Genomic DNA, 24,776 nt, shown 5'->3' on the forward strand with positions numbered 1-24,776 from the left:
ATGCGATTAAACAACCAGAAAAAAAAAATCTACCCGAGTTACGTAAATAACGCAAAAAAAGAAAGAAATCTCAACATTCCAAATGTCTCCGTGTGAGTCAGCAATCATCAAAGCAGACTGCAAAGACGCCTGCTTGCCTGCTTGTGCATTTCTGTCGGTTTGCCGAACTCGAGCTGCATATTTTTTTCTCTCAATATCTGAGTATAATAAATGCTGGAGCATTTTTTTATGTTTGCAATATTGTGTTTTTTAATTGTGGTTCACTTGTTTCTGATTTTCAAAATTTGTAGCCGTCCCAGTTTCCTCTGGCCGTGCATTTCACTTGCACTTGAAGGAATATTCACGAGTTGCGCTTTCAGGCGACCTCAAACTATTTGCGCATGAGTAAGTCTTTTCGTACTTTTCTCCTTCTTTATTGTTAAAATGTTTGATCCTGATGAGAAGAATTTTAAATTTTGTTAGGTGCGGTTCGACTAGTCAAAGGGAGGCGACGTAGAATCCTCTGTTCTGTGTTCTTCCTTTATTAGACCTTAACAGTTGTCACTCTCCACTCTCTCGGGTTATCAAGCATGGATCAGAATTTCAAGGGAAGTTCAGTGAAATCGAAGCCCACCTTCCTCGCTTGCCTTGTACTCTGCCAGCCTTTATTACTGCGGGCATGAATCACCGCCCGAGTGCCTTCTTCCCGAGTGCCAAGTGGGCTCCGCTGCTGTTATGCATTGCGCCTCCTCCCTGTGACGACGCCTTTTCGCGCATTCCTATACTCAGCACCCACTCTATAGCTCGCCAAACGCCTCCGCTATTCCTCTTCCCTGTCATACTAGCTTCCTATACGTTGATCACTATCCGCCAGTTTGAGCTGAAACAGTGCTGCTTATTCTCTCGTCAGCCCGCCAGCTTTAACTATTTTTTCTTTACTCTTCTCTCTTTCATTGTTCATGCTCAAAGAATCGCTTTCCTCCAGGCGCGCCTTTAGTCGTCTGGGACACATCCTGGTAAACAGCGCGCGCTGCCAAAGAGGCGGCAGAACTTTTGGTTAGGTTTTGTTATAGGAAAAGCGGCTTGCGCTGGAAGTGCCCCGGCAGGCTGGATCGGATCTCGGTTGGGGCGCATGCGCTCACTCCTGATCGGACCAACGGCGAGAAGGGAACGAGTACCGGCGTATACGCTCCAGATCGTGCTCCGGTCCCAGTGCCGCTCCGCTGCCGCGGCGGAAAACAGTTAGGGCCGGCCCGAACCCGGGTCAGGTCTTTCTGCTGGCGTGAATCCAGTCCTTGAAGCAGCTATCGCCTCCAGACTCGCGCGCTCCGTGTGCCCCAGGGGTCCCTCTCTAACTTTAGCACTGGCACACACAGTTTGTGTGTCGCTGCCGGTTGAGGTCGTCTGAACGCGCTCACACACGGGCCCGAGTCAGCAAGGCCCAGCCCTCCCCGCGACTTCGCTCCAGTTAAACAAAAGCGACAATAAATTCCACCCCCGGCCGCGCAGCTGTCGAGGGCTGCGCGCTTTCTGAGCCTTTACTCGGTCGGTCGGTCGCTATGGAGGAATCTGTTGATCCTGGCAAAAGACCGGTGTTTTTCGCTGTGCCTCCTTCCGAGCAGGGCCCTCCAACCTCAGAACCGCCCTTTTTTCACACTCCGTGTGTGTTTAGCTTCGAAACCTTGGGTGGCTCCCATAAAGGGGGGGGGGGGGGGCGAACACGTGTCTATACACTCAAGGGACGTAAAGTTCTCGTTTCTGCCAGTGCTCGTCGCGAAGCTGTCACTTTTCATAACAAAAAATTGAGGTGCTTTGTTATGCTCGGTTACGACGCTCTTGGCTGTTCTCAGCCATTGAAGCTATCGTCGAGAAAGGGAGGCGGCAGGAGTGGTCAGAAGCTCCTACGCAGCGACCGCTTCCCGACTGTTTTTGTCGGCCGTGGAAATCGCTACAATTTCGTGCTCAGGTCGTAGATGGACATACTCCAGTGTAGAGAAGATTCGTATTTATTCCCACTTATCGTGTGTTCAGGAATACCTTATGTCAAGCACTTGTTATGTATTCCACATCTGCTTTTCATTGAAGCTAAGGAAATTATTTGACCTGTCTTTCCACGTAAACAAGTCTTTCGTCTCTATTATCAGTGTTTCTTTCTTAGCAGTCTAGAGAGTTTCAAATATGCACACATAATTTTTTTATAATGGAACATTACGCTTGGTAAAATTTTGCTCTGGGGGTCGAAGGGGCCATTATATATAGTAAAGGGTAGCCCAGATACAGTAAAGGGTAGCCCACTTGAGTGGAGTGAAGTTTTTTCATTTGAAAAAAAAAAGAAAAACATAAATAAAGACGTAAGCCAGGTCATTTATGATGCCACTCTTACGATAATGTTTTTAAATGCCGCCTCGTATCAGTAACGATGCTTGATTACCAGATCGAGAAAAATTTTTTACCAAACATGACAAATCCTCCAAGATGCGCCGAGGACAAACTGAGGTCGGTCTCTGTTAACTGGTTGCCGTATTATAAAGACAAAGATGATACTTTCAGCGCAAAAAGAAGGTGGATTTGAAAAATTCTAAAAGTAAAACGCAGGTGTAATTGTCGCCGTCCGATTTCGCTAATAAAAATTAATATTTCGACGTAGTGTATTTTGACGGGCGCAAGTTAAAAACAAAAGCAAAAACAAAACAAAATATGCAAGCGTATTTTTTCAACGGGAAGTTGCATATGAACGCAGTCTTTTCGCATATTTCATCATCGCCCCATTCCAGCTAAATATTAGAAGATCTTTTCTCGGGACGCTTGTGGTATTTTGTTATTTATTGTTGAAAATCCTCACCATGCATGGCTTTTCTGCAGCACGCTTAAAAACTTTGAAACAACTTAAAAGCAATCTTTCTGCTAAAACATCCGATCAATGTATTCATAAAGGTATCTTTACAATGTTCTACAGTTGTCTTAAGCACGAACTCTAAACACGCTTGCGCCGCGCATCCCGTGCGTCAGTTAGAGACGGTCTGCGCATGCACGCGGTGCGAGGCACTGTATCTGAGCGAGTTCCGACGCTCCGATCTGTCCCTGTAAGATAGTTGGCGCGCACACTACACACGGTACACGCGCTAGAAACAGTGACCCATTTATCAAAATAAGAGATAACCTCGCGGCTCTCCCGTACTTCCTCTTCACGGCCTTAAATTACTTTAGCTAATTCTGTTTTATTTCTTCATGACTTGAAGTCCTTTCAAGTCTCCCATACACTTTTCTTCACGGCTTGGAATGCTGTCAATCGCGGTGAGATGTTGAACGAGTCAGTACCATGAACATGGTGGTGCAAGCCTCTTTTCGTCGCCCAGTACAGGGTGGCGCTGAGAAGGGCCCGTGGAGTCGAGCCAGAAATGGTCAGAATTGGAGTCGAGCCAGAATTTACAGCCAGAAATGGTGCCCACGAAAGTTGGACTTGAGGATCTCAGGCTAGGTTTTACTGCCATAAATGGATATCTTGGATTTGAATTGAACGGCGGGAAGATTATAAAATGCAGCTTCCACGGCAACAATCGAATGCGCCCTTTTCTGCTGGGCAAACATCAGCATACCCAGAAAAATACAAAGAATACATTTTTGCCACGAGCACAAATTGTATTACATTCTCCTTTATTTTCTTTAGACAAGATAAGTTTTACGATAAAATCAATGAAAGACAACAAATAAAAACAGGAGTTTTGAGCCTTGCATTGCTGTCTCTCTTTTTTTTTTTTTTTTTTTGTTGCGAAAGCAATCCTACGACAGCCAATGCGAAACCTCGGGTGGCCGCAGCTACGCCGTGAAGAGGCGTAGCTACGGTCTCCTCATAAAAACATCAGCTTGCCATGACATTTGAATTCACGTTACCCCTATGCCACGGGCAGGAGCTGCCAACTCGGGTCGCTCCTTTCATATGGGAGGGTGATATCGGAGTCAGCCTGTCATAACTGTTTGCATTCTCGTTACGCCTACGACACGCAGGCACATCCATACGGCTTGGTTGAAGCGTGACTTTATATGTGGGCTGGTAGCTTACACTCTCGCGTCATACCCTTAAAGGATGAGCTTAAGTGTACCCAATAATGTAGCACCCTACACTGACATGTAGTGCTTGATAGGGGAATAATGTAGCAGGCAAGAGAAGCTTCCGCCGTTGCTTTCGCAGTGATTAACCAAAGCAAAGCCACATCATTTTTTTTTTCTGCACGTTAAATAACTGCTCAAGTCGCCAACATTTTCTTGCACGAGCATATTATTTGAGGACACTGCCTCTGCTGCTGGTAGTTCCACGGCCTATTGTAGCCATTGCGCCTCGATATTCTTATCGGCAAGCACAAATAGCCAGAGACAGTCCAAGCGTTCGGCATAAATGCAAACGCAGTGTACAGGTTGAACTAAGCTCGTTCATCGAGTTAGGCGTCGTCACACCATGAATAAACTCTCCGCTGCTCATCCAGTCAGTTTCATTCCATTATCGCATGCGACCAACCCAAGATTAAATGCTTGCGAATGCTCGCAAAGTAACACGAACTGGTCGCGGACATCGCGTGCTCCGTGCTCGCGAGCTCCTTGCTCTTAGAGTGAGCTGCGCTGTTGTCACGTGGGGCTTGAGGGGAAGCTATCATGACGAAAGCAACGCAAAGTCACTCTACCATCATCTACAGTATACTGCGCAATAGAGCTCACGGTGCAGATTTCCTCACTAGTCGCTTGCACGCGGAGCTTACGCCATCACTATTTATCCGAGCCTGAGAGGTGCGGACTGCGCCTCGCCGGTGTACAGCGGTAACTAAATGGGGCTGTTTGTCGCGTGCATATATTATCGACAGCGTTGCGATATTCCCGAGAAAAATTCATTTCTCGCCTGTTTTCTTCTCTCTTGATGCACTTGAAGCTCAAATCAGCATTGCGCACCAAAAAATAGCTCTTCAGTCCTATTCTCATTCATATTGTTCACTTTTCGCCTCCACGAGCCAAGTTTATATTCCGCAAGCAACAGGAGCTGTGCGCGTCAGTTTTGCGCTGCCGTGGTGCTCTTTCTTTTTCTTTTTTTTTTTTTTTTTAAGGCTAGAAAGGGGCAGGGATGAGAGCGTGACGACAGCTTAGAAGCACTACAGCTCCTTAAAACTTTGTATTCGTCGCTAGAGCGTCCGCCACCAGCTAAAATGCAAAGACGTCGCAGAGCTGAAGGGCGAAATAAAGTAAAATGGAAAGGCCACTTTTATAAAGTCGGCGCATTTCTTATGAAGCTTCAGCTTTGGTCGACTGGATGAAGCGGAAGGAGAGGACGCGATGCCGACGAATGGCAAAGTTTCCGTGGAAAACAGCTGGGCCGCGTTTCGAGCCTCTGTTGGTCTTGGCAGCCTCGGCGACGACCGCATCTCTTGACTCAACGTTTACGATACTCCTTCCTTTCCTCTCGCCCTCAGAGATAAGTCAGTGAACTCAAAAAGAAATGCGAAGTTTAGCGCTGTGCTAATTTTGGGATCTTGAGCGAGCCGTTCACACATGCCTCCAGAGAACAATAATTTACTTCCGCTCCTCCCTCCCCCCCTCCCCCCCTCCCCCCAAGTTTAAAATTCCGCATGCAAGGTTGGTATGAGCTCGGACGTTCAGTAAGAATGCTTGCGGACAAGAGAAGATTTGCTGTACGTTGCATGTATGCAGTGTCTTTTATTATAGAAGCATATAGCTATATAGCTCAGAAGCACATTTTAGCTCGGCCTTCATACCGTCCCGTATAGAGCTTCCACTCGCGCCAGCCGTCTTCGCACGAATAAGGACACGCCCTGGCAATATATACTGCGTGTTTAAGTCAACACTTTTTCTCCTCTGCAAATGAAGTCATCGCTGATGCGGTCGTGCGCAACCTGCTTAGTGGCAAAGGCGGCGAGATGTTCAGAAGGACTTAACGCAGCTAAATTTTTTCAGTGGTAAATATCGCGTTCGAAGTCGTCCACATTTCTCCTGGCCAGGTACACGTCTTTCAGTCTGGGTTCGATGTGGACATTTTCCGAGTGCTGGTTACGAAAGCCATGCTAACCAGCACTCTGAAACCGGTGGTAGCAAAATAACCGAGAGCGACAATCCAATCTTGAACATCTTTCTTCTTTCGGACGCACGCACGAACAGCGCGAGAGTCATATGTTTCGTTGCTTTGTTCGTTTTTGGTTTGTTTGCCAGTGCTACGATACAAAAACAAGCGGAAAGCTAAAATAATCATGGGTGCACCCTCTCGAGCCCCATCGCATGCGTCCGTCAGCAAGGCGTACCTGGTTGGTGATCTTGGCCTTCTCCTTGAGCGAGTCGATCTTGTTTTCGACCAGCGGCTCGGGCACCAGGAATCCCTGGCGCAGCTCGTATTGGAACTGGCCGTCCTGGTAGGGTCCCGGTGCCGGTACCGTCACGTTCTGCGTCGTGATCGTGATGCCGGGGCTCTGGGGTGAGATGTAAGAAGGCGGACCCGGGGGACGGTACGTGGCACCGGACAGGGGGTGGGCCCCGGACACCATGCCGGGCGCCTTGGGTGTCGTCGGAGTAGTCGCCGGCGAGAGCGGACCGGGGCTCCTGGGCAAGCGGCACAGGGAGAGAAGTTGCACCGGTTTTAGAAGGAATGCTATATGTTTAGGCTCCTGTCAATTCACTTAGTACGTTTGAAGCTTTTAACGCAATGAGATAAAGTGGTCACTGCAATAGGTGTTTATAAATGTAGCGAATGCGAGTTGGACACATTAACTCGTCTACTTGTCTACCACGCACACCCTCTGGATCTTTCTTGCGTTTTTGTTTTTAAATTAATTGGTTCACAGGAAGGGGAAGGCGCAGTATCTGTCATACTTGTTTCTGTGCACACCTGAACAGCGCTGTAAGGGAAGGGAGAAAGGTGGGAGTGAAATTGGAAAGATGAGCCGTAGTGGAGAGCTGTGGAGTAATTTCGACTATCTGGGGACTTTTAACGTACGCTGACGTCCCACAGCACACGGACGCCTATCCGGGGCGTCTTACCACTGCACCACTAAGGCGGGGCCGCTAAGATAGCCTCATGGCGTTATTTTCTCATGTGTCACAAGTTACTCCGGCATGCACCACGTTACAATATGAACTAGCTTTTTGTAAAAAAAAAAGAAAAAAAAAAGCAAGGAAAGCGCATCATACTATAGCAATGAAAAATAGAGCGTTGACCGCTCTCGTCATCTCTTCGTTACTTTCCTGTGGATCATTTTGCTCGTTTTGTTTCGGAGCAAGATAAACGCAAGCCAACTGATTCCGTTGACAACTTTGTTGCAGGCTGTCGTATGTTCTCTTTGAGTTGAATATCTTGCACACAAAAATAGAAAACATCAAACGTTGAATAAAGTATATATGAACGTTTTCTTGCACAATTCTATCCCTGATCACGCCGCCCCAGTAGTCACATCTACTGCCACTTGGCACGCCATATTTCTGTGACGAGGCGCTAAGCGGCTGTAGAATCACATCCCCCCTTCCTTCTCCATGCGCTGATATATTCACCGAGCTTTTGTCCGTCCTCCTGTCGAATGCTACACATATAGTCCAAATGTCATCGAACCAGTACCCAGTAAACTTGCGTGCGGGCTAGTTGGTAACACGTACGATTCTGAAGGTGATACAGAAAAAAAAAAAAAAAATCAACTATGAATGCGGTAAAGAGGGCATACAAATAAAATCCAGTTGCGAAGCTTTGCGCGGCCAGTATCGGGGACACAATTGCTGTGGCAAGCTCTAAGGATACTTTGAAGACGGGCATTATCGAAGCCTTCGGAATGACTTCGGGTCGGGAGGGAGAGTGTATGAGTGTGCCGTTCGGTAGCCGTCAGCAGGAACAAGATACAGCTGGTTCTTTAGGGCAATAGCAGAGGATAGAATTGTTTTCCATATTCTAATTTATTTGCCTTCGTTTTTTTACCAAAGTTTTTCCTTCTTTCTTTTCTCTTTGATTTTTTTTTTGTCTCCTTCAAGTTTTCTTCTTTTTATTCTTTTAGTACTCTTTTTTTTTTTTCTAGAGTCAGTGGACGTTTTCTTCTTTCTTCTTTACACTATAAATAAACCGCCAGTTGGTAGTGTGCGCTTCACCGGTGTGGACGTCCTTTTTGTGTTATCTATTGTGTGTGTAAGTACGCGATGAACTGTGCAGCGCGAGTAGTTCAGAGAATCGCCAAACTAAATGCCATTCGACTGAACTGCCATTCTTGCGCGGCTCCACAATTTTCTTTTCGGACGTTTTCGGCTCAGATGTCACTCCGGTCCGCGGAGCACCGCATATGGCAGTTTCAAACGCTTTGGAAACGAGAACGCGCATATTCTCGTGCGCATTGCCATCACGCCACCATTTGGAAGATCATGAATATGTGCTTCAGGTAAGAAATTTAATACGTGGACATTTCACGTATCTTTTATCTGTTGTGATATATATATATATATATATATATATATATATATATATATATATATATATATATATATATATATATATATATATATATATATATATATATATATATATATATATATATATATATATATGGTCATTTCTCGACGTCGTCGACTTTTGTTTTTGCCGCCTTGGTTTCGGAGAAATGCTTCTAATAGCAGCGAGCTTCAAATAGAACTGACAGCTGTGCCTTAGCGGTGCCTTTTTTACCGTCATAAACATTCTTGAAGCAGTTGACACAACAAGCAGTCATGGGAGCAAATGAAAAAAAAAAAAAAGTCCAGTAGCAGCGCTATTGAAGTATAAAGAACGAACGGTGAACTTTTCAAATGACTTTGGAAATCGACGTGAAGCACGACTCAAATTTTATTTCGGTGCGTCCTTGTAGCGCGGGTATCAGCTAGCGCGTTGCTTTCCAAATATTTCCACTTCCAAAATGGCTGTGTGCTGGATTCTTGGTTGAACCGTGCGAGGAGTGCACGAAAGTATTTTCTGCGAGGAAATTACCGGTAATATGCGTCGTGGGGCTAATTGTTCATGCTCGTAAACTTGTGTAAGCGCAACAGAGACAGACAAGAAAGACAGGGCAGGAAGAAAGACAGGAAATGACCGATTCCGTCACATGCTATTTGGAGAGTTGCAGATAGAGGTATTGAAGAAATTTGCTGCCATTTCGGCGCTTAAAAAGGCTGGTGATATTTCCCCTCTGTGATGACAGTTTGCGGCCTCTTACTTTCCAATAATCAATTTTTTTTAGGTCTAAACTGGGTCGAAGCTCAATTCCTGGCGGCGGTCAGAAGGTGTGACGCATCGTCACCACGCTAACGTTTTGCAGGGTAGCCCCCTCCTCATCTACGCCAAATAAAGTATTTCTGAGAAGGGCTTTGCGGAATATTTGTTTTACAGCAGCGTACTCGATCCATTGCGCTGTGTAGCGCAGACTCCGAGGATCAATGCGTATGGCTGCGAGATGGCAGCGTGCAATAGCACGATTCTTTTTCTGCTTTGACTCCTCCTCTTTCTACTCAGCGAGGCGCTTACTTGGGTCGTTTGGAGTATTTCTAGTTACAGAGCAACAAAATGAGCCTTGACGGGACAGAAGATGACATCCTAAGCTATAACTAAGCTATAACTCCTAAGCTATAATACGCTAATTAGATCTAAGCGTGCATAATTTGGGATCCTTACACTAAGGCTAACATCAAGAAGCTCGAAAGAATACAAAGAAAAGCAGTTAGGTTTATATATTCAAAGTTTCTCCGCACTGACTTCCCAACCGAACTAATGCTAGCTTATGGTATTGAACAACTACAGGTAAGGGAGCAAACTTTTCGTTTAGATTTTCTTTCTTTACCTCTGAACAATAAACTTATGCTTGACACTTCGCTTGACCTTTCCCCCATGCCAGCAAGAAATACACGGCACTATCACAAAGCTCTATTAACACCTTATTTTTCAAGAACCGATTTGACTTTTCCTTTTTTCCTCGCACCATCAACGACGGGAACTCACTACCCCAACATCGCTGCTTTAAAAGTTTGTAACCTGTGTTTTTTTCTAGCCATGTTTGAAATCACTGTATTGTATTTTCACTATTAATATTCATTGCCAATTCATGTCTGCTTGTCCTGTATGTCATTGTCTTACATTATTGTATTGTTCACTGTTGTTGCCCTTCCTGCTTGGACCTCACCTAGTGGTGTGCAATAAATAAATAAATAAATAAATAAATAAATAAATAAATAAATAAATAAATAAATAAATAAATAAATAAATAAATAAATAAATAAATAAATAAATAAATAAATAAATAAATAAATAGATAAATAAATAAATAAATAAATAAATAAATAAATAAATTAATTAATTAAAAGCACTCGTAACGTCTCATTCTTTCTTTTGTTGCCTTCCTGCCCTCATAGTTTATTCCGCTGTTTCGTATAAATATTGTTCCGCCCAGTCTTGTTCCACCCAGTCTTGTTCCACCCCGTATTGTTGACCCAGTCTCTTCACAGAAGTTTAACTAAGGTATTTTTCCGGCCAATTAAGGTACGTAGGCAAATCTCAGGAAAACTAATGATGTCTGTGTCGGAAAACAGAGTACGAAAAAAAAAATTGCTCTTGATTTGCCAGGCGAGTTAGGTTCGCCAGCACGGTTCTACCTTGTTTAGCATTGTTTATCATGGTTTGGCTTTGTTTGCTTTGTCTTTACTTGCATCTATGATCTACCGGTTGCTGGAGGGCACTTCAGATCATGTCGAGATATACAAGAGAGGCAGTCAAAGCGCGACGGGATATATAAAAAGCTGCAGCTCCTGCAACCCCCCCCCCCCCCCCCCCCCCACCCGCCCTCTTTCTCTCTCTCTCTACCGGCAGCCACCTGCCAAAACATATGTAAACTCGGCCGTCATATGGTCGACTTCCTTTTCTCCACTTTATCACCAGTAAGCCTTGGTAAGTGATAGCTGTTTATGTATAATTTTATTACAAGTCACTTCAATTAATTAATTTATTTGGTTGCGCCAAGCGGTTATCGGCCGGTGGTTTTATGACAGGGTTCACCATGACATAACGCCTTTTTCGCAATTGACACAATTAGTACTAGAGCACTAAAATAACTGAGGACTTCACAACGACGGTGGGGACGGACGTCGATACGGCTGCGGAAAAAGTGAGTTTCACTCAAGAAATTTAAACCGAGGCACGCAATAGCCAAATTAGGTCCCAGAAAAGAGGCGAGTACAGACGGCCCCCATCAGTGCAATCTCGTCAGAGAAGGATTTTATGAACACTGTAAACGCCTAATTGAATATTTATAAGACAACTAACTATTCTGACGCTGCTTTGAATTCACTGGTATTGTTTTGCAATGAACTCAGAATCACTGATGCATAGATGAGAAAGAACATCACAGGGACGTCATCTTTTTCTTGACGCCGCTACTTTTGTCACTTGGGACAATCACAGATTGCAGGATGAATCAAGCCGAAGCAAATGCGGTGCGCGCAATAGAGGTCCATAACGCTAATATATATTTTCTGTCATTATCACCCCGTGTACAAACCACTTTAGCCGTCTACTTTCTCCTAAAAAGAGTTCCAGCCAATTATTTGTCAAACCGACCGTCCGATAATCCCCGAAGCTTATTTTGGCCTTGCGATTCAGCGATTCGAAAGTAGCATTCTTTAATTGTGCACCGAGTGCTGAACACGTAGTTAGTGAAGGTCGTCGTCATTCTTCTGATCCTGGCATTTTCCAGCGTGTAGCTGCTTTCAGATTGCAACTGTCGCATTTATATTAACAAAACAAAATGACGCTCGATTTAGGTTGTTTAGACAAATTCGAGTTGTTACACCCTTGGTCATCACTTCGGTTTCAGGGCGCACATGCTCACTAGCGTACAGTTGTAATCTACCGCGTTACGTGAAAGACCACCCGGCATACGCATATCAAGCTCAGGTTTAACCACTTCGTACGAACGTGCCTTCGTCGCCTAAGACTGGTATGTCTTATAGAGACTGCAAGAGTGCCGGTGTGCTCGATTTCCATTTCAAAACCGCTTCCCAACTTGCAGGTCCTGCCAATTCAGCCGTCACACCTGGTCTCATGACGTCATGAAAGCCCCGGACACAAACGCAAGAGCTTGGCGCGAGCGTCTCTGCTGCATGAGTCTGTAGGCTCCAGTCAGAACAGGACTAATACACTAATATTTCTACCCATTTTTTTTATCAGAATGAGGGGTATAACAAAAGTACCGAAGCATGAACCGTATAACAATAAAGACAAAATTTTTCGGAAGTAATGAAAGAAATGACGCGTATTTCGCTTTTCACTGGTGTTTGTAATATAGGACAGTGTGCTCCTGGCTCAGAAAAAAAAAATATAGCAATCTTATTTCGGTTACTTCCAACCTTTATTCGTTCTCCTCTAAATCATTTTCTCATTCAGAGTTATCACAAGTTTCCATTTATACCTTTTTTTTTTTTCTGCACTGTGACAACACGCGACTTCCATGTACGCCATATTTAGGGCAAAACGTAACTATGCATCTGTTGATGTCACATTTGCCATCATTCCATAGCGATGACGAAATGACGCTGTGATGAATGAGGTTAGTCGCCATCCGCGTGCGAATGGAATGCTTCAGTAGGAGGTAGAGCTGCCAAGAAGGCTCTCGCGGGATGCATCGACATCTTTCGGGTCGTATACCGCTGAGGTTTCGCGCAGCTGAAAGCTAGACGAGAAAAAACGCATGGTAAGGCCCGCCGTTTGTCCGTTCCCAGAAGGAAACGTCAGGCCGGACCAGCACAGTACGACACGAGAACCCAAAATCCATTGAGACAGATGGCAGGGCGTGTCTGACACTGCCATGAGCGCCTCTGAAGTGTCAATTCTAAAGTGCCGACATAACCCTGACGCGTGCGACCGGCGCTTCCTAAGACATTTTGTCGCTATGCTTTCGAAACGGGTGAAAACAACAGATGCGCTTATTTGCTTTAACTCTGATGGCAACTTCGTCCTGTCGCATATTTATATTTTTATTCTAATCGTCGTTACGGCCGTCACGACGGACTTCAGATCGCTCTGTGCACAGCACATCTACGTAAACGTTAGTTGGCAGCGGCAACAGAAACGTCACTCCACCAAACGTCTATCTATACTTGATCTCAAACAGGCTCTCGTTGGACAAGGTTATGCCTTAAAAGTGAAAGAAAGAAAAGAGAATTCGCTACGCACCTCTCTTGGGGGCATAAACTGGGAGCCAGCGGAGGCTCGCACTCACCTCTGAATGACCAGGTTGAGGTTGTTGCCGCTGTTTCGGATAAGTTCGGTTGCTTCGTTGTGGGTCATGCGGGACGTGTCGCGCTCGCCGATCTTGAGCACCAGGTCACCGCGGTGCAGTTCGCCCTCGGAAGGGCTGCCCAAGAACACCTGCAAGGCGCGAACGCAATGAGAATAGGGAAGAAAGTACACGCCAGTCTTTCCGCGCAAAGACCTGCCTCGCAGCAGGCCACGATCGATGGGACCATGCAGAACACGAGGCCGAAGTGACACAGAGAAGAGTAGAATCGGATCCATGGCCACTTCGGCCCGTTTTTCATTCGCCCCACCTCAATATATTAGTGTGTGCGAAGCGCGGACAACACAACCGAAGTCAGAGAAGGAGCGCAAGTCGATTCGTGCCACCCTGTACGACCGCTGCGCGCACACTAGTGGCGGCCCTGGATTGCAAAGGTTTAGACAAAGTCAGGCTTATCTACAGCTCACTGGCCGAGCCGCCTTTGCGCAACATATAAATCTGGCAAATGGTGCTAGGGAGCGAAGTATGGCGTCCTTGCGCGATGCTCGTACAACTGCCTACAATGTGCGCACAGCAAGTACCTGAAAAAGGCAACTATTTAGGAACTCTGTCGTTGTGCCGCAGATACACCGCCGCGGTCCATCTGTGCGCGCTCACGCCATTAAGTCTAGCTGTCCAGTCGTTTATGGAAGCAGGCTCTAACTTCCTTATTCATCGTTGTCTTTATTCTTTCGTTAAATGAAAATGTATCAGGATGCTTTGTCGGACTTGATGGGATACAGTTGTCCCCTGTCAGCAAATCATGTCGCAGCCGGAAATTGAGTGGCCTGCCATCAGCTCCACTCTCGTTGAAGACGGATAAGACTGCGTTACATGAGAGATGTCCTTTAACACACGCGTTGCAAGTATTTTATTTGCCATTAGCGAACAGGGCGTGGGCGAACTTCTATGCCCTAGTGTAATGTCTTCAACACGAGCTAACCGTTCACGGATCAAATGTTAAGTTTCAAACGATCGTTGTGATTTAGGCTTTCTTTCAATTCAGTTGCTCGCAAAGCTAAACGTCTTGTTGGTCCTTACGCGGCGTGAGTGTATGTCGTCATTGTCATCAAGTCAAATACACCCTCAAGTTGCCTTTGAGCTAAGCAAGATGGAGGTCTGGGCGAGTTCACATTCGATTTAAAAAGAATACCACCAAATGATCATAGAGCTGGCGTTGTCCACAAAGTGTATATACTACTGCCATAAACTGTGGCATCTGATCAAAAACAAGAGATCAATGCCTTTTTAAGGAGTTTTTTTAACAATTTCTTTGCAAGAATTAGAAGTAATGTTATTCAAGACAGGTATTTAACACATGTTACACCGAGTATAAGGAGAGCAGCTGTTTCAGGCCGCGATGTCATGTTACGTCCCATATGCTGCCATTTAGCCACGCACCATTCAGACAACAAGATAAAGCTGTTATAGGAGTGTGTAGGATAGGTTTAAATATTATACTGATTGATATAGGCTGGTTGTATGCGCGAATGCCATACGTCTCGGCTCTCGTAGCGCTAAACAACACGGTAAACGAGCGGTAGTCCGTGTTAAGGCTGACTGCAGCTCTCTGGTTCAGTGGTTGAGCCAGTGAAACTTGAGGAGCAGGTGACCAACGTTTAAGCATCGACTTTCGCATTTAAATGCTACTGAACACATATCTGCTGTTTTAAGCGTGCGCGATATATGCAGGAGGTATCACATGAGCATACAGCATTGCTTGTTACTGCAGGTGGGTATCAAAGGAATATGATTTCCTGCAAATTAATAATCCAGTGCTAAGAAGTTTTCTTTTAAATGAAAACTTCGTTCCGAGTCTGCTAGGGAAGTATAGCATAGCAACCACTCTTATATGGCAGAGGGTTGTGTTACATCATTTTCGATCGTATCTTGCCATATCAGACCATATGACATGCCTCATTATGGGTAAGCACACAGGGGCGATGAGAGGCAGGGCTTACAGAAGGTAGAAATGAGCCGGTGCCCCAGTCCGAGGTTCAATAAAATCGGGTGGACTCATCCCCGTTTTGGGGGCTCCGAACATTTCGACCCTTCGGGGTTTTTTAACCCGCGCTGACAAAGCGCAGTACACGAGCGCCTTGCTTTTCACCTGCATCAAAAATCAGCCGCCGCGGTCTGTATTGAACCAGGGTCGAGCTCCCTAATCACTGAGTTACCGCGGCGGGGGTGCGTATGTGTATACTTTGCTGATAGTTTTAAATTGTACCATATGATTGCAGTCTTAGCACACAACCCCGAAAAATTGCTAGCAACGTAATTCCTTAAATGGAGGGGAGGAGGGGAGGTTTTTCGGGGAAATTATGGTACATTTAGCATGGCATTACGTCATATCATGTGGCATAATCGATCATGTGAAGTTATTCCCGCATTTCAGCATATCAGTAAGGCTTTTATATTTTCCTATATATATATATATATATATATCGTATCATCGTATTGTTGCCCTTTCCTCTTACCTTTTAGAATTGCGCATATTCTCCAGCGGTAACAACGCGAACAAAAATGCTTAGAAAAAAGGGACAGTATTCCATCGATACAACAGCGAGGCAGGACCTCGCACCTTAGCGCTGGAAAGTCTTGCGAGCTGGCAGAAATCATCAGGAGGAAAAAAAAAAAAAAAACCCACGCGAAAAGTTGAAGCCGTCACGCATTTTGAGCGATGCGCTCGGGCATTTATGTTTTCCACTCTGCGTGTCGCGACGCCATGTTACCTTATTTATATTTTGCCTTCAGTCACGCCGGCTTAGACACGGCTTGTCAAAAACGAGCCCCGACGGCTTCGCGCTATTTCAGGCCTGTTGAGTCTCGTTCGAAGGAAGTTGCAAACACGTTGTCTCCGCGCGTCGCAGTTCTTGTTTTGCAATTCTTGTTCGATGACTGTGGCGGGCAAGTGTTTTTAAAGCTGTCTTGGGGCGCTGTTTCTGAAAGCAGCGGAGATGACCTCTTCTGCACCTCATCCTCCTCCAACGAGCTCGATTTTGTCGCGTACTGTTGACGCGACCAAAAAATTCGGGAGTTCGCGAACTCACTCGCGCGCTGTGTTCAGCAAATGTGCGGTGCTTGAGCGCCTTAGTTGCGTTTAAGTATTGTCGACAGCGACATGCTTCGGCAAGATTCAACAACACGGCGTTTGGGTAGCAGTATATGCTGCGCGTCAAGGAACTGGGCGCTTTGTTTTCACATGTCACCGGCGCCTATCACTCCAAGCCTAAGTGCACTGAATCACGGCTGCTGACGTATAGGGTGGGGAAGTAGATGCGCTCGCTCAGGGAAGGCTGAATGTCAGTGAACAAAACAGAGTAGTGTTCTTTTTCGTGCCAAGCTAAGCAGTATAGTTGGGGTGAAAGCAAAAATAAATTGAGGAGGGTCTAGTTGCGCTTCAAGCCCTGTTTGTCGTGTTCGCTGCTGTAAATACAAAAAGGACATCTACCGCAAAATGTAACGGTCTGTGACACGCGCGCTCAAAACTCGGCACGTTTACACTACTTTGACAGTTATAACTGTACGTCAGTCACGGTGTGCAGGCGTGGGCAAAGCTTTCTTATGAAACAAGAGCCTCTTTTTCAATTACTTTTCCGTTTTCGGCATTTCGTTCGACGTGTTTTCGCAGAGCATGAAAGACTTACAGAGCTGTATCTGTCTTCGATCTCTCCCTGTTATCCTAGATGCCAGCGGCTCAGCCACTTACGACATCCAACCTGATGGGAACCGGGTAGTCGGCGAGCCACAACAGAGCTGCACACGCCGAGACGTATATATGTAGCGTTAAAAGTAAATAGAAAACAGCCTTGACATCAAACTATTCTGATGCGTGAGGCTTTGAGGAATTTGGAAACTGCACTGCAGCCATGTTTGGGAGTTTCAGTGCCGCTTACATCTGCTGACACACCAAGTCCTTGAAATTTCAACGGCATTACTTCACTGGAACCTTATTCGGTGCACTTTTGACAAGACATATGAATAGCTATGACCAGTCGCAATAGTAAATTAGGCCATATTGTTACGGACGAGGAAGAAGTAAGCAGTGGCGCGCGCAGGAGCGCTCGTGCTAGGCTCGCTGGGATTCATCAAAATCATCTCGTGGTCATCGGACATCATCTCTGTTCTTTGTGGTCATCGGCTTGCCGCTCCGTAACATATTGGTGGAGGTGCGGGATAAGTCATCGTCACTCTTCATCCTGTCCCGGAGCGTCGGCGGCCTGCGTCTTCTTGCGCCGTCGGCAGCAGGTTAGGAAGCATCGCATGGCTGGTCCCCAGCCTGCCGAACCCAAAACTACCTCTCCGTTCCCCCGTCCCGTCCCCCACCCTGACCACAAGACACGATAAAGGAGAGACTGACCCGAGACGGGGCCACCCACACGACCACAAGACACAACGAGAAAGCCGAACGACCATGTGACCTCACTGGCCCGATTTGCCGACCAGACACCCCAACGACCCAAGACGCCGCCACTCATGAATACATGATCCGTGTCCATGCCATGCGGTGCGTGCCTGGGCCTCGGCCATCGGATCTTGGCGACCTGTGGCCCGAAAGCGTTCTGGGCCAGGCTTCATTCGAGAATCATCGTGGCGGCAAGCTGTTGTCTTCTTTCTTCTTCTTGTTCTTCTTGAAGAAACGGGCAGTGACGCGGGCAGGAGTGCTCGTGCTAGGCCCGCTGGAATTCATGAAAAATTCGAGGACACTTTGGCGACTAAAGTGATGTAAGGCGAAAGCCTGAGTGCTGCATTCTGCTACGCGACTGTTGCGCATGTAGCGATGAATGCTGCTGCGAGTAAATCGAGCGACTACTCTTTCACATACTGCGAGTGCATTTATTTATTCAGTGAATTCTGCTTGGCACGGCGTCTACGGCGCCTTGTTGCTTCCGAGGTCTGCTTCGAAGTCCAGCTCCATTGCTTCGAAGTTGTCCTCGGGGAAGAGATCCTCTTGCCGCTCATGGCCAGTGCAAGTCTTGTGCCTGAGTGGGTCAACGTCGACGATTGCTGGTTTGTGATCACTGAAGTGCACATAGATGTACCCCAAATTTGCGCCTGTCCTCAGGTGCAAGCATTTCGGGGAGATGACATCAGCTCATTAGCGACGAGATCGGGCTCCTTAATTGTATCTTCGCAGTTGTTCGTTTACTCTTGTGTGGTTAATTTTTCCGGATGCGCGGCATTAATTAGTAATTAATAGATTATTTAAGGAAATATCACTAATCAGTAATTAATACTTAATCAGTCATTAGTTAATAATTAATTAGTAATTGATCATTTTTTGCCATATGGCCTTATAAGGCACGTATTCGCACATTCTGTGGTGGTGCTCTGTGATTGGTCGAGACCTCCATGACTCCATCCCGTCTCGACCAATCACAGCCGCCGCAAAAGCGTGACACTTGCTGACGACAATGATGAGGCAATACTGTTGTGTGGTTGATTTTACCGGGTGCACGGCAGTAATTAGTAATTTAATAATTAATTACGCAAATGTCACTGATTAGATTTATAATTACTTAATCATTAATTAGTAATTGATCACTGATTGGCATATGGTCATATCATCATCATCATCAGCCTGATTATACCCACTGCAGGGCGAAGGCCTCTCCCATATTTCTCCACTTAACCCGGCTCTGTGCTAGCTGCATCCACTTGACCCCTGCGAACTTCTTAATCTCATCCGCCCACCTAACTTTCTGCCGCCCCCTGCTACGCTTTCCTTCCCTTGGAATCCAGTTTGTTACCCTCAGCGACCATCGGTTATCCTCTCTTCGCACTACATGTCCTGCCCATGTCCATTTCTTCTTCTTAATTTCTACTAGAATGTCGGTAACTTGAGTTATTGCTCTGACCCACTCTGCACGCTTTCTATCTCTTAATGTTACCCCTACCATTTTTCGTTCCATAGCCCTCTGGGTTGTCCTCAACTTAAGTAAAACTCTCTTGGTTAGCCTCCACGTTTCAGCCCCATAGGTGAGTACAGGCAAGATGCAACTGTTGTATACTTTCCTCTTGAGCGATACCGGTAAGCTGCTAGTCATAATCTGCGAGTGCTTGCCAAATGCGCTCCATCCCAATCGTATTCTTCTTGTTATTTCCTTTTCGTGGTCCGGGTCTGCGGTTACTACCTGTCCTAAGTAGACATATTCGTCTACTACTTCCAGTATTTCGCTACCTAATGTAAACTGCTGTTCCTTCCCGAGGCTGTTGAACATTACCGTAGTCTTCTGCATATTGATTTTCAAGCCTACCTTTCTACTTTTCCTGTCTAGGTCATCAATCATTATTTGCAGTTCATCCCCCGAGTTGCTTAGCAAGGCAATGTCATCAGCAAATCGCAGATTACTGAGGTATTCTCCATCTACCCTTATCCCTAACTGCTCCCATTCCAAGTCTCTGAATACTTCCTCTAAACAAGCTGTGAATAGTACTGGGGAGATTGTGTCTCCTTGCCTAACACCTCTCTTTATGGGAATTTTGTTACTTTCTTTATGCAGAACTATTGTTGCTGTGCAGCCGCTATATATATCTTCCAGCACTTTCACGTATGGCTCGTCTACCCCCTGATTTCGCAATGCCTGCATCACCGCCGAGGTTTCAACTGAGTCAAATGCTTTTTCGTAATCAATGAATGCTATGTATAAGGGCTGGTTATATTCCGAGCATTTTTCTATCACCTGATTGATGGTATGGATATGATCGATAGTAGAGTACCGTTTCCGAAACCCTGCTTGATCCTTTGCTTGATTGCAGTCTAAGGTTGTCCTGATTCTATTAGCGATTACCTTAGTAAATACCTTATACGTAACAGACAGTAAGCTGATTGGTCTGTAATTTTTAAGGTCCTTAGAGTCCCCTTTCTTGTGAATGAGGATAATGTTTGCATTCTTCCATGGTTCCGGTACCGTCGATGACACCAGGCACTGCGTATACAGGGTGGCCAGTTTTTCTAGCACGATATCCCCCCCATCCTTCAGCAAATCTGTAGTTATCTGATCCTCTCCAGCTGATTTCCCCCTTTTCATAGTTTCTAGTGCTTTCTTGACCTCGTCCTTTGTCACTGGTGGAACGTCTGACTGTTTTTCCCTACCACCAATCTCATTACGGTCCTGACTACTTTAGCTACTGTAGAGATCTGTATAGAACTCCTCGGCTACTTTGACTATCTTTTCCATATTAGTGATGACGTTGCCCGCCTTGTCCCTTATCGCATACATCTGGTTTTTGCCTATGCCCAATTTCTTCTTTACCGCTTTAAGGCTTCCCCCGTTCTTTACAGCATGCTCAATTTTCTCCATGTTATACTTCCTAATATCGGCCACCTTGCGCTTATTGATTAGCTTTGATATCTCGGCCAATTCGATCCGGTCTGTTGGATTGGAAGCTTTCATACTCTGGCGTTTCTTAATCAAATCTTTCGTCTCCTTAGACAGCTTACCGGTATCCTCTCTAACTATCCTACCGCCTACTTCTACCGCACACTCAGTAATGATATCTCTGAAATTATTGTTCCTTGCCTCTAGGGTAATGTCGCCATCCTCAGTTAGAGCTGAAAACCTATTCTGTAGCGAGATCCTGAACTCTTCTGCCCTCCCCCTCACCGCTAATTCGTTGATGGGTTTCTTTCTTACTAATCTGTTGCGTTCCTTCTTCAGATTTAGGCTAATTCGGGACCTCACCATCCTGTGGTCACTGCATCGCACTTTCCCGATTACCTCTACATCTTGCATAATGGCGGGGGTTGAACACATTATGAAGTTGATTTCATTTTTAGTCTCTCCGTTTGGACTTTTCCATGTCCATTTCCGGTTCTTCCGTTTGCTGAAGAAGGTATTCATGATTCGTAAGTTATTGCGCTCTGCAAACTCAACTAGTAACTCCCCCCTGCTATTCCTAGAACCAATGCCATAGTCACCTACTACCTTGTCTCCTGCCTGTTTTTTCCCTACCTTGGCATTGAAATCGCCCATTAGTACAGTATACTGCGTCTTTACTTTTCGCATTGCCGATTCTACGTCTTCGTAGAAGCTTTCAACTGCCTGGTCATCACAACTACATGTAGGTGCATAGGCCTGTACAACCTTCAGTTTATACCGCTTATTAAGCCGAATTACGATGCCTGCAACCCTCTCATTAATACTATAGAATTCATCTATATTACCCGCTATATACTTATTGACAAGAAAACCTACTCCTAGTTGTCGCCTCTCTGGTAAGCCTCGATAACACAGTACATGCCCATCTTTCAGTACAGTATATGCCTCATTCGGCCTCCTAACCTCACTAAGCCCTATGACATCCCATTTCATGCCCTCTAGTTCCTCTAACAGCACTGCTAAGCTAGCTTCACTAGCTAGGGTTCTAGCATTAAACGTTGCCAGGGTCAGTTTCCAATGGCGGCCTGTCCAGCGGAGCCAGACTTTCTTAGCACCCCCTGCTGCGTCACAGGTCTGACCGCCGCCGTGGTCAGTTGTTCCGCAGCCGCTGGTGACTGAGGGCCGGGGTTTTATGGAGCTTATCATAGGAGGTTGCGGCCAATTACTGCACCAGGGTGGCCAACTCCTGTTCTGGTGAGGGAGTGCGTTGCCGGAGGTGTTCACCGGCATCAGGTCGCACCCCAAACCTGTTTATGCAATTCCATCAACACGCGGATTTTTTTTTCTTCTTTCATCCGGTGGAGAATTGCGCGGCACCGGGATTTGAACCCCGGTCCTCTTGCATGCGAGGCGGATGTTCTACCGCTACGCCACCGCTGTCGCGCTTATATGGTCATATAAGGCACGCATTCGCGCATACTGTGGTAGTGCTCTGTGATTGGTCGAGACCTCCATGACGTCATCCCGTCTAGACCAATCAGAGCCGCCGCAAAAGCGTGACACTTTTGCTGACGACAACAATGAGGCAATAAAGGCTTTCGCCTTAAAATCATCTCACGGTCATCGGACATCACATCTTTCTGTTCTCTGTTCTTTGTGTTCATCGGCATGCCGCCCCGTAACTATATCTCAGCCTTGGTAACAGGAGCAGACGAGTCACACAAATCGCACTTGGGAGCAGCTTCTGGCTCTACGGGGCTAGGAATGGTAGACCTCCGCCGTTTGCGGCGGGGGCTCGCCTGCCATCGGCTATTGTACCTGTTGTAGGCCGTCATTGCACCCGCAACCGCTTCGGTGTCGGACGACGGCTGTTGCGACGCGCGTCGTTCTCTCTCCCTCTTCTTTTTTTCTTTCTTTTCTGTTTTATCCTATGTCCGCACGAGGCAGCGGAGGTGGCTCAGCCGCAAGGCCAGTAGCAGGCCAGTGCATTTTTTTTCCTTTTTCCTACAGTCGACACAACAACAACAACAATCGCACTTGGTTAATTTGAGTTGTGAGTCCAGCGCTTGAGCCCATGGTCAGAAGTTAATATGTTTGCAGCGTGTTCAGAGCTTTCCTGCGTTTTCTAATGATGCAGTGGACCGTCTTGGCAGGAGTGTCAGCGCCTACTTAAACGCACCATTATGAAAGACGGGACTCAGAAAAAGGAAACACAGTACGATCGATGTACATAGGCTTGTTCTTAACACAGAGTAAGGGATCATAAAAAAGGTAGGGGACCCGAAGTAGATTGAAAGGGACACCTCATGGAGATTAGCAGGTACGCTTATTGCATACGCATACGCTGAAATGAACTGTTTCTTCTCGCTGATTAAGCGAAAGAGGAGGGGGGGGGGCGCATTTTATTTTTTGCGTGTTGTTCAAGCGGCAGTGGGCATCCATCATGCCCCTCTCTATTTTTCCCCATCTACCTGCCTATAAGAATTAAAAAGCAAAGCGTTCAATTTTTTTGCCTTTCCGTGAAGCTGTTTACTGATCGCAGAAAATTTTGTTATGAGGACCGTGATACTGACCGCTGAAGACGCGGAATCGTGGAGCCGGTCTGCAAAAGCGGCGATACCTCTGTAAACAGTGTCGTGCGACGTTAAATTTCGGGCTCAATATCCGAAAGGCAGTGCTGCAAAATCGGCAGCCTTCGTGTTTTTGTTGACAGTCAGGCATGTTGTAAGTGCAAAACTGAATTTTTGATTATTTTGTTTTACTTGGAGTGCTGTTGGGCTTTCCAGTAACCCATGTAGAGCCCCCGTCAAAACTGCACAGGGCAAGGGGCTTGCTTCCGAGCGCCTCATTTCGCATCCCCGGCGATCTCTCGAAACCGAAACGGCCTTGTGTTCTTAATTCTCTCCAAACTTCGGACAGCTAGTAGTGGTAGGCAGTTCCGTTAAACAGCTTGGAAGGAAACCCATCGGGCTGTATACGTTTGACGGGGGCTGTACGCTCTCAGTGACCCATCCCGTAACAAGTCAACATAGTGTGAAAGCAGTAATAGCTCCTGGCAATATTAACTTTCTCGATACCGAGTCTTTCCGGCATCGATCTCCACCCGTTGGAAATACAATGTTCGAATGACTCCGTGCCATCAACTTCACGTGCCAACCTCTTCTTCATCATCATCATCATCATCATCAGCCTGATTATACCCACTGCAGGGCGAAGGCTTCTCCCATATTTCTCCACTTAACCCGGTTCTGTGCTAGCTGCATCCACTTGACCCCTGCGAACTTCTTAATCTCATCCGCCCACCTAACTTTCTGCCGCCCCCTGCTACGCTTTCCTTCCCTTGGAATCCAGTTTGTTACCCTCAGCGACCATCGGTTATCCTTGCCAACTTGCGGCTGTCGAAAGTTCACCTGTCGAGCCGCGCCTCGCTTCATCTACTTATTAGCTGTCGTGAACTCAGAACGCTATGGACGCCAACAGCCGTTGGGGCAGCGGGCTTTCACATACATCTTAGCGGCCGGATTGAGAAGGATGGGCCGCACCTGCAGCCTCCCGTCACGATAGTTAACAGGCCGAAGGCGATGCGGGGCGCAGTTCAAAAGAACACGGCCTTTGTCAGCGATAGGTGTAACATATACACAACACCCTCGCAGAGTTGTGCCCACAGCTGGAGGGCGGATCCGAAAAACTGTGAGTAACCAAAAAAAAAAAAAAAAGAGTACAGGAAGCATAAAAATGCACCCGCAAAAAGAAAATATATGCAAGAGGAAGAACCATCGCTAGGTGCTACCGGACCTGGTGAGCTGAGTGCGCTACTGCCCTTACCTCCAGTGTTGGGGACCGGGTCTGCCGCTCTGGGCCGGGGTCCTCCTCGGTGGAAGGGTCTGCGGCGAGGGAGGTGGCTCGGGTTACACGGCGTTCTATTTGGGTCGGGCCGGCATTGAAACGAAAGCAGGGCCAAGCGCGCGCGCCTGGCCCCCTCAAAATAGCCGCGCGCACTAAGCGGCCGGAAGAAGACGCATGCGCAACGCCTACACGCCGAGGGCGCTCTAGTATACTCACTAAGGATACGCGCCGCCAGAATTCATGGCCCGCTAATGGCGAATGGGGTTGCCTACACTCGGGCTATGCTTCTTCGCGAAAGAATCTTCCGAACGCC

General features: G+C 46.6%; 1 protein-coding gene across 2 annotated transcripts in view; it reads right to left on the reverse strand.

Annotated features, from left to right (window-relative positions):
- The window catches only part of LOC146203016 (uncharacterized), a 97,253-nt gene that overhangs the window by 34,475 nt on the left and 38,002 nt on the right, over window positions 1–24,776 (reverse strand). For both annotated transcript variants that reach the window (XM_084588496.1, XM_084588495.1), the window contains exons 2-3: window positions 13,239–13,387; window positions 6,276–6,570 (exon numbers count right to left, since the gene is read on the reverse strand). In XM_084588496.1, coding sequence (XP_084444622.1) covers window positions 6,276–6,570; window positions 13,239–13,387 — 444 coding nt within the window. The remainder of the gene's footprint in view (window positions 1–6,275; window positions 6,571–13,238; window positions 13,388–24,776) is intronic.

Source organism: Amblyomma maculatum, chromosome 1 (genome assembly GCF_055883805.1).
Source record: "Amblyomma maculatum isolate TAMU_Amacu chromosome 1, ASM5588380v1, whole genome shotgun sequence".
Lineage (NCBI taxonomy): Eukaryota > Metazoa > Arthropoda > Arachnida > Ixodida > Ixodidae > Amblyomma > Amblyomma maculatum.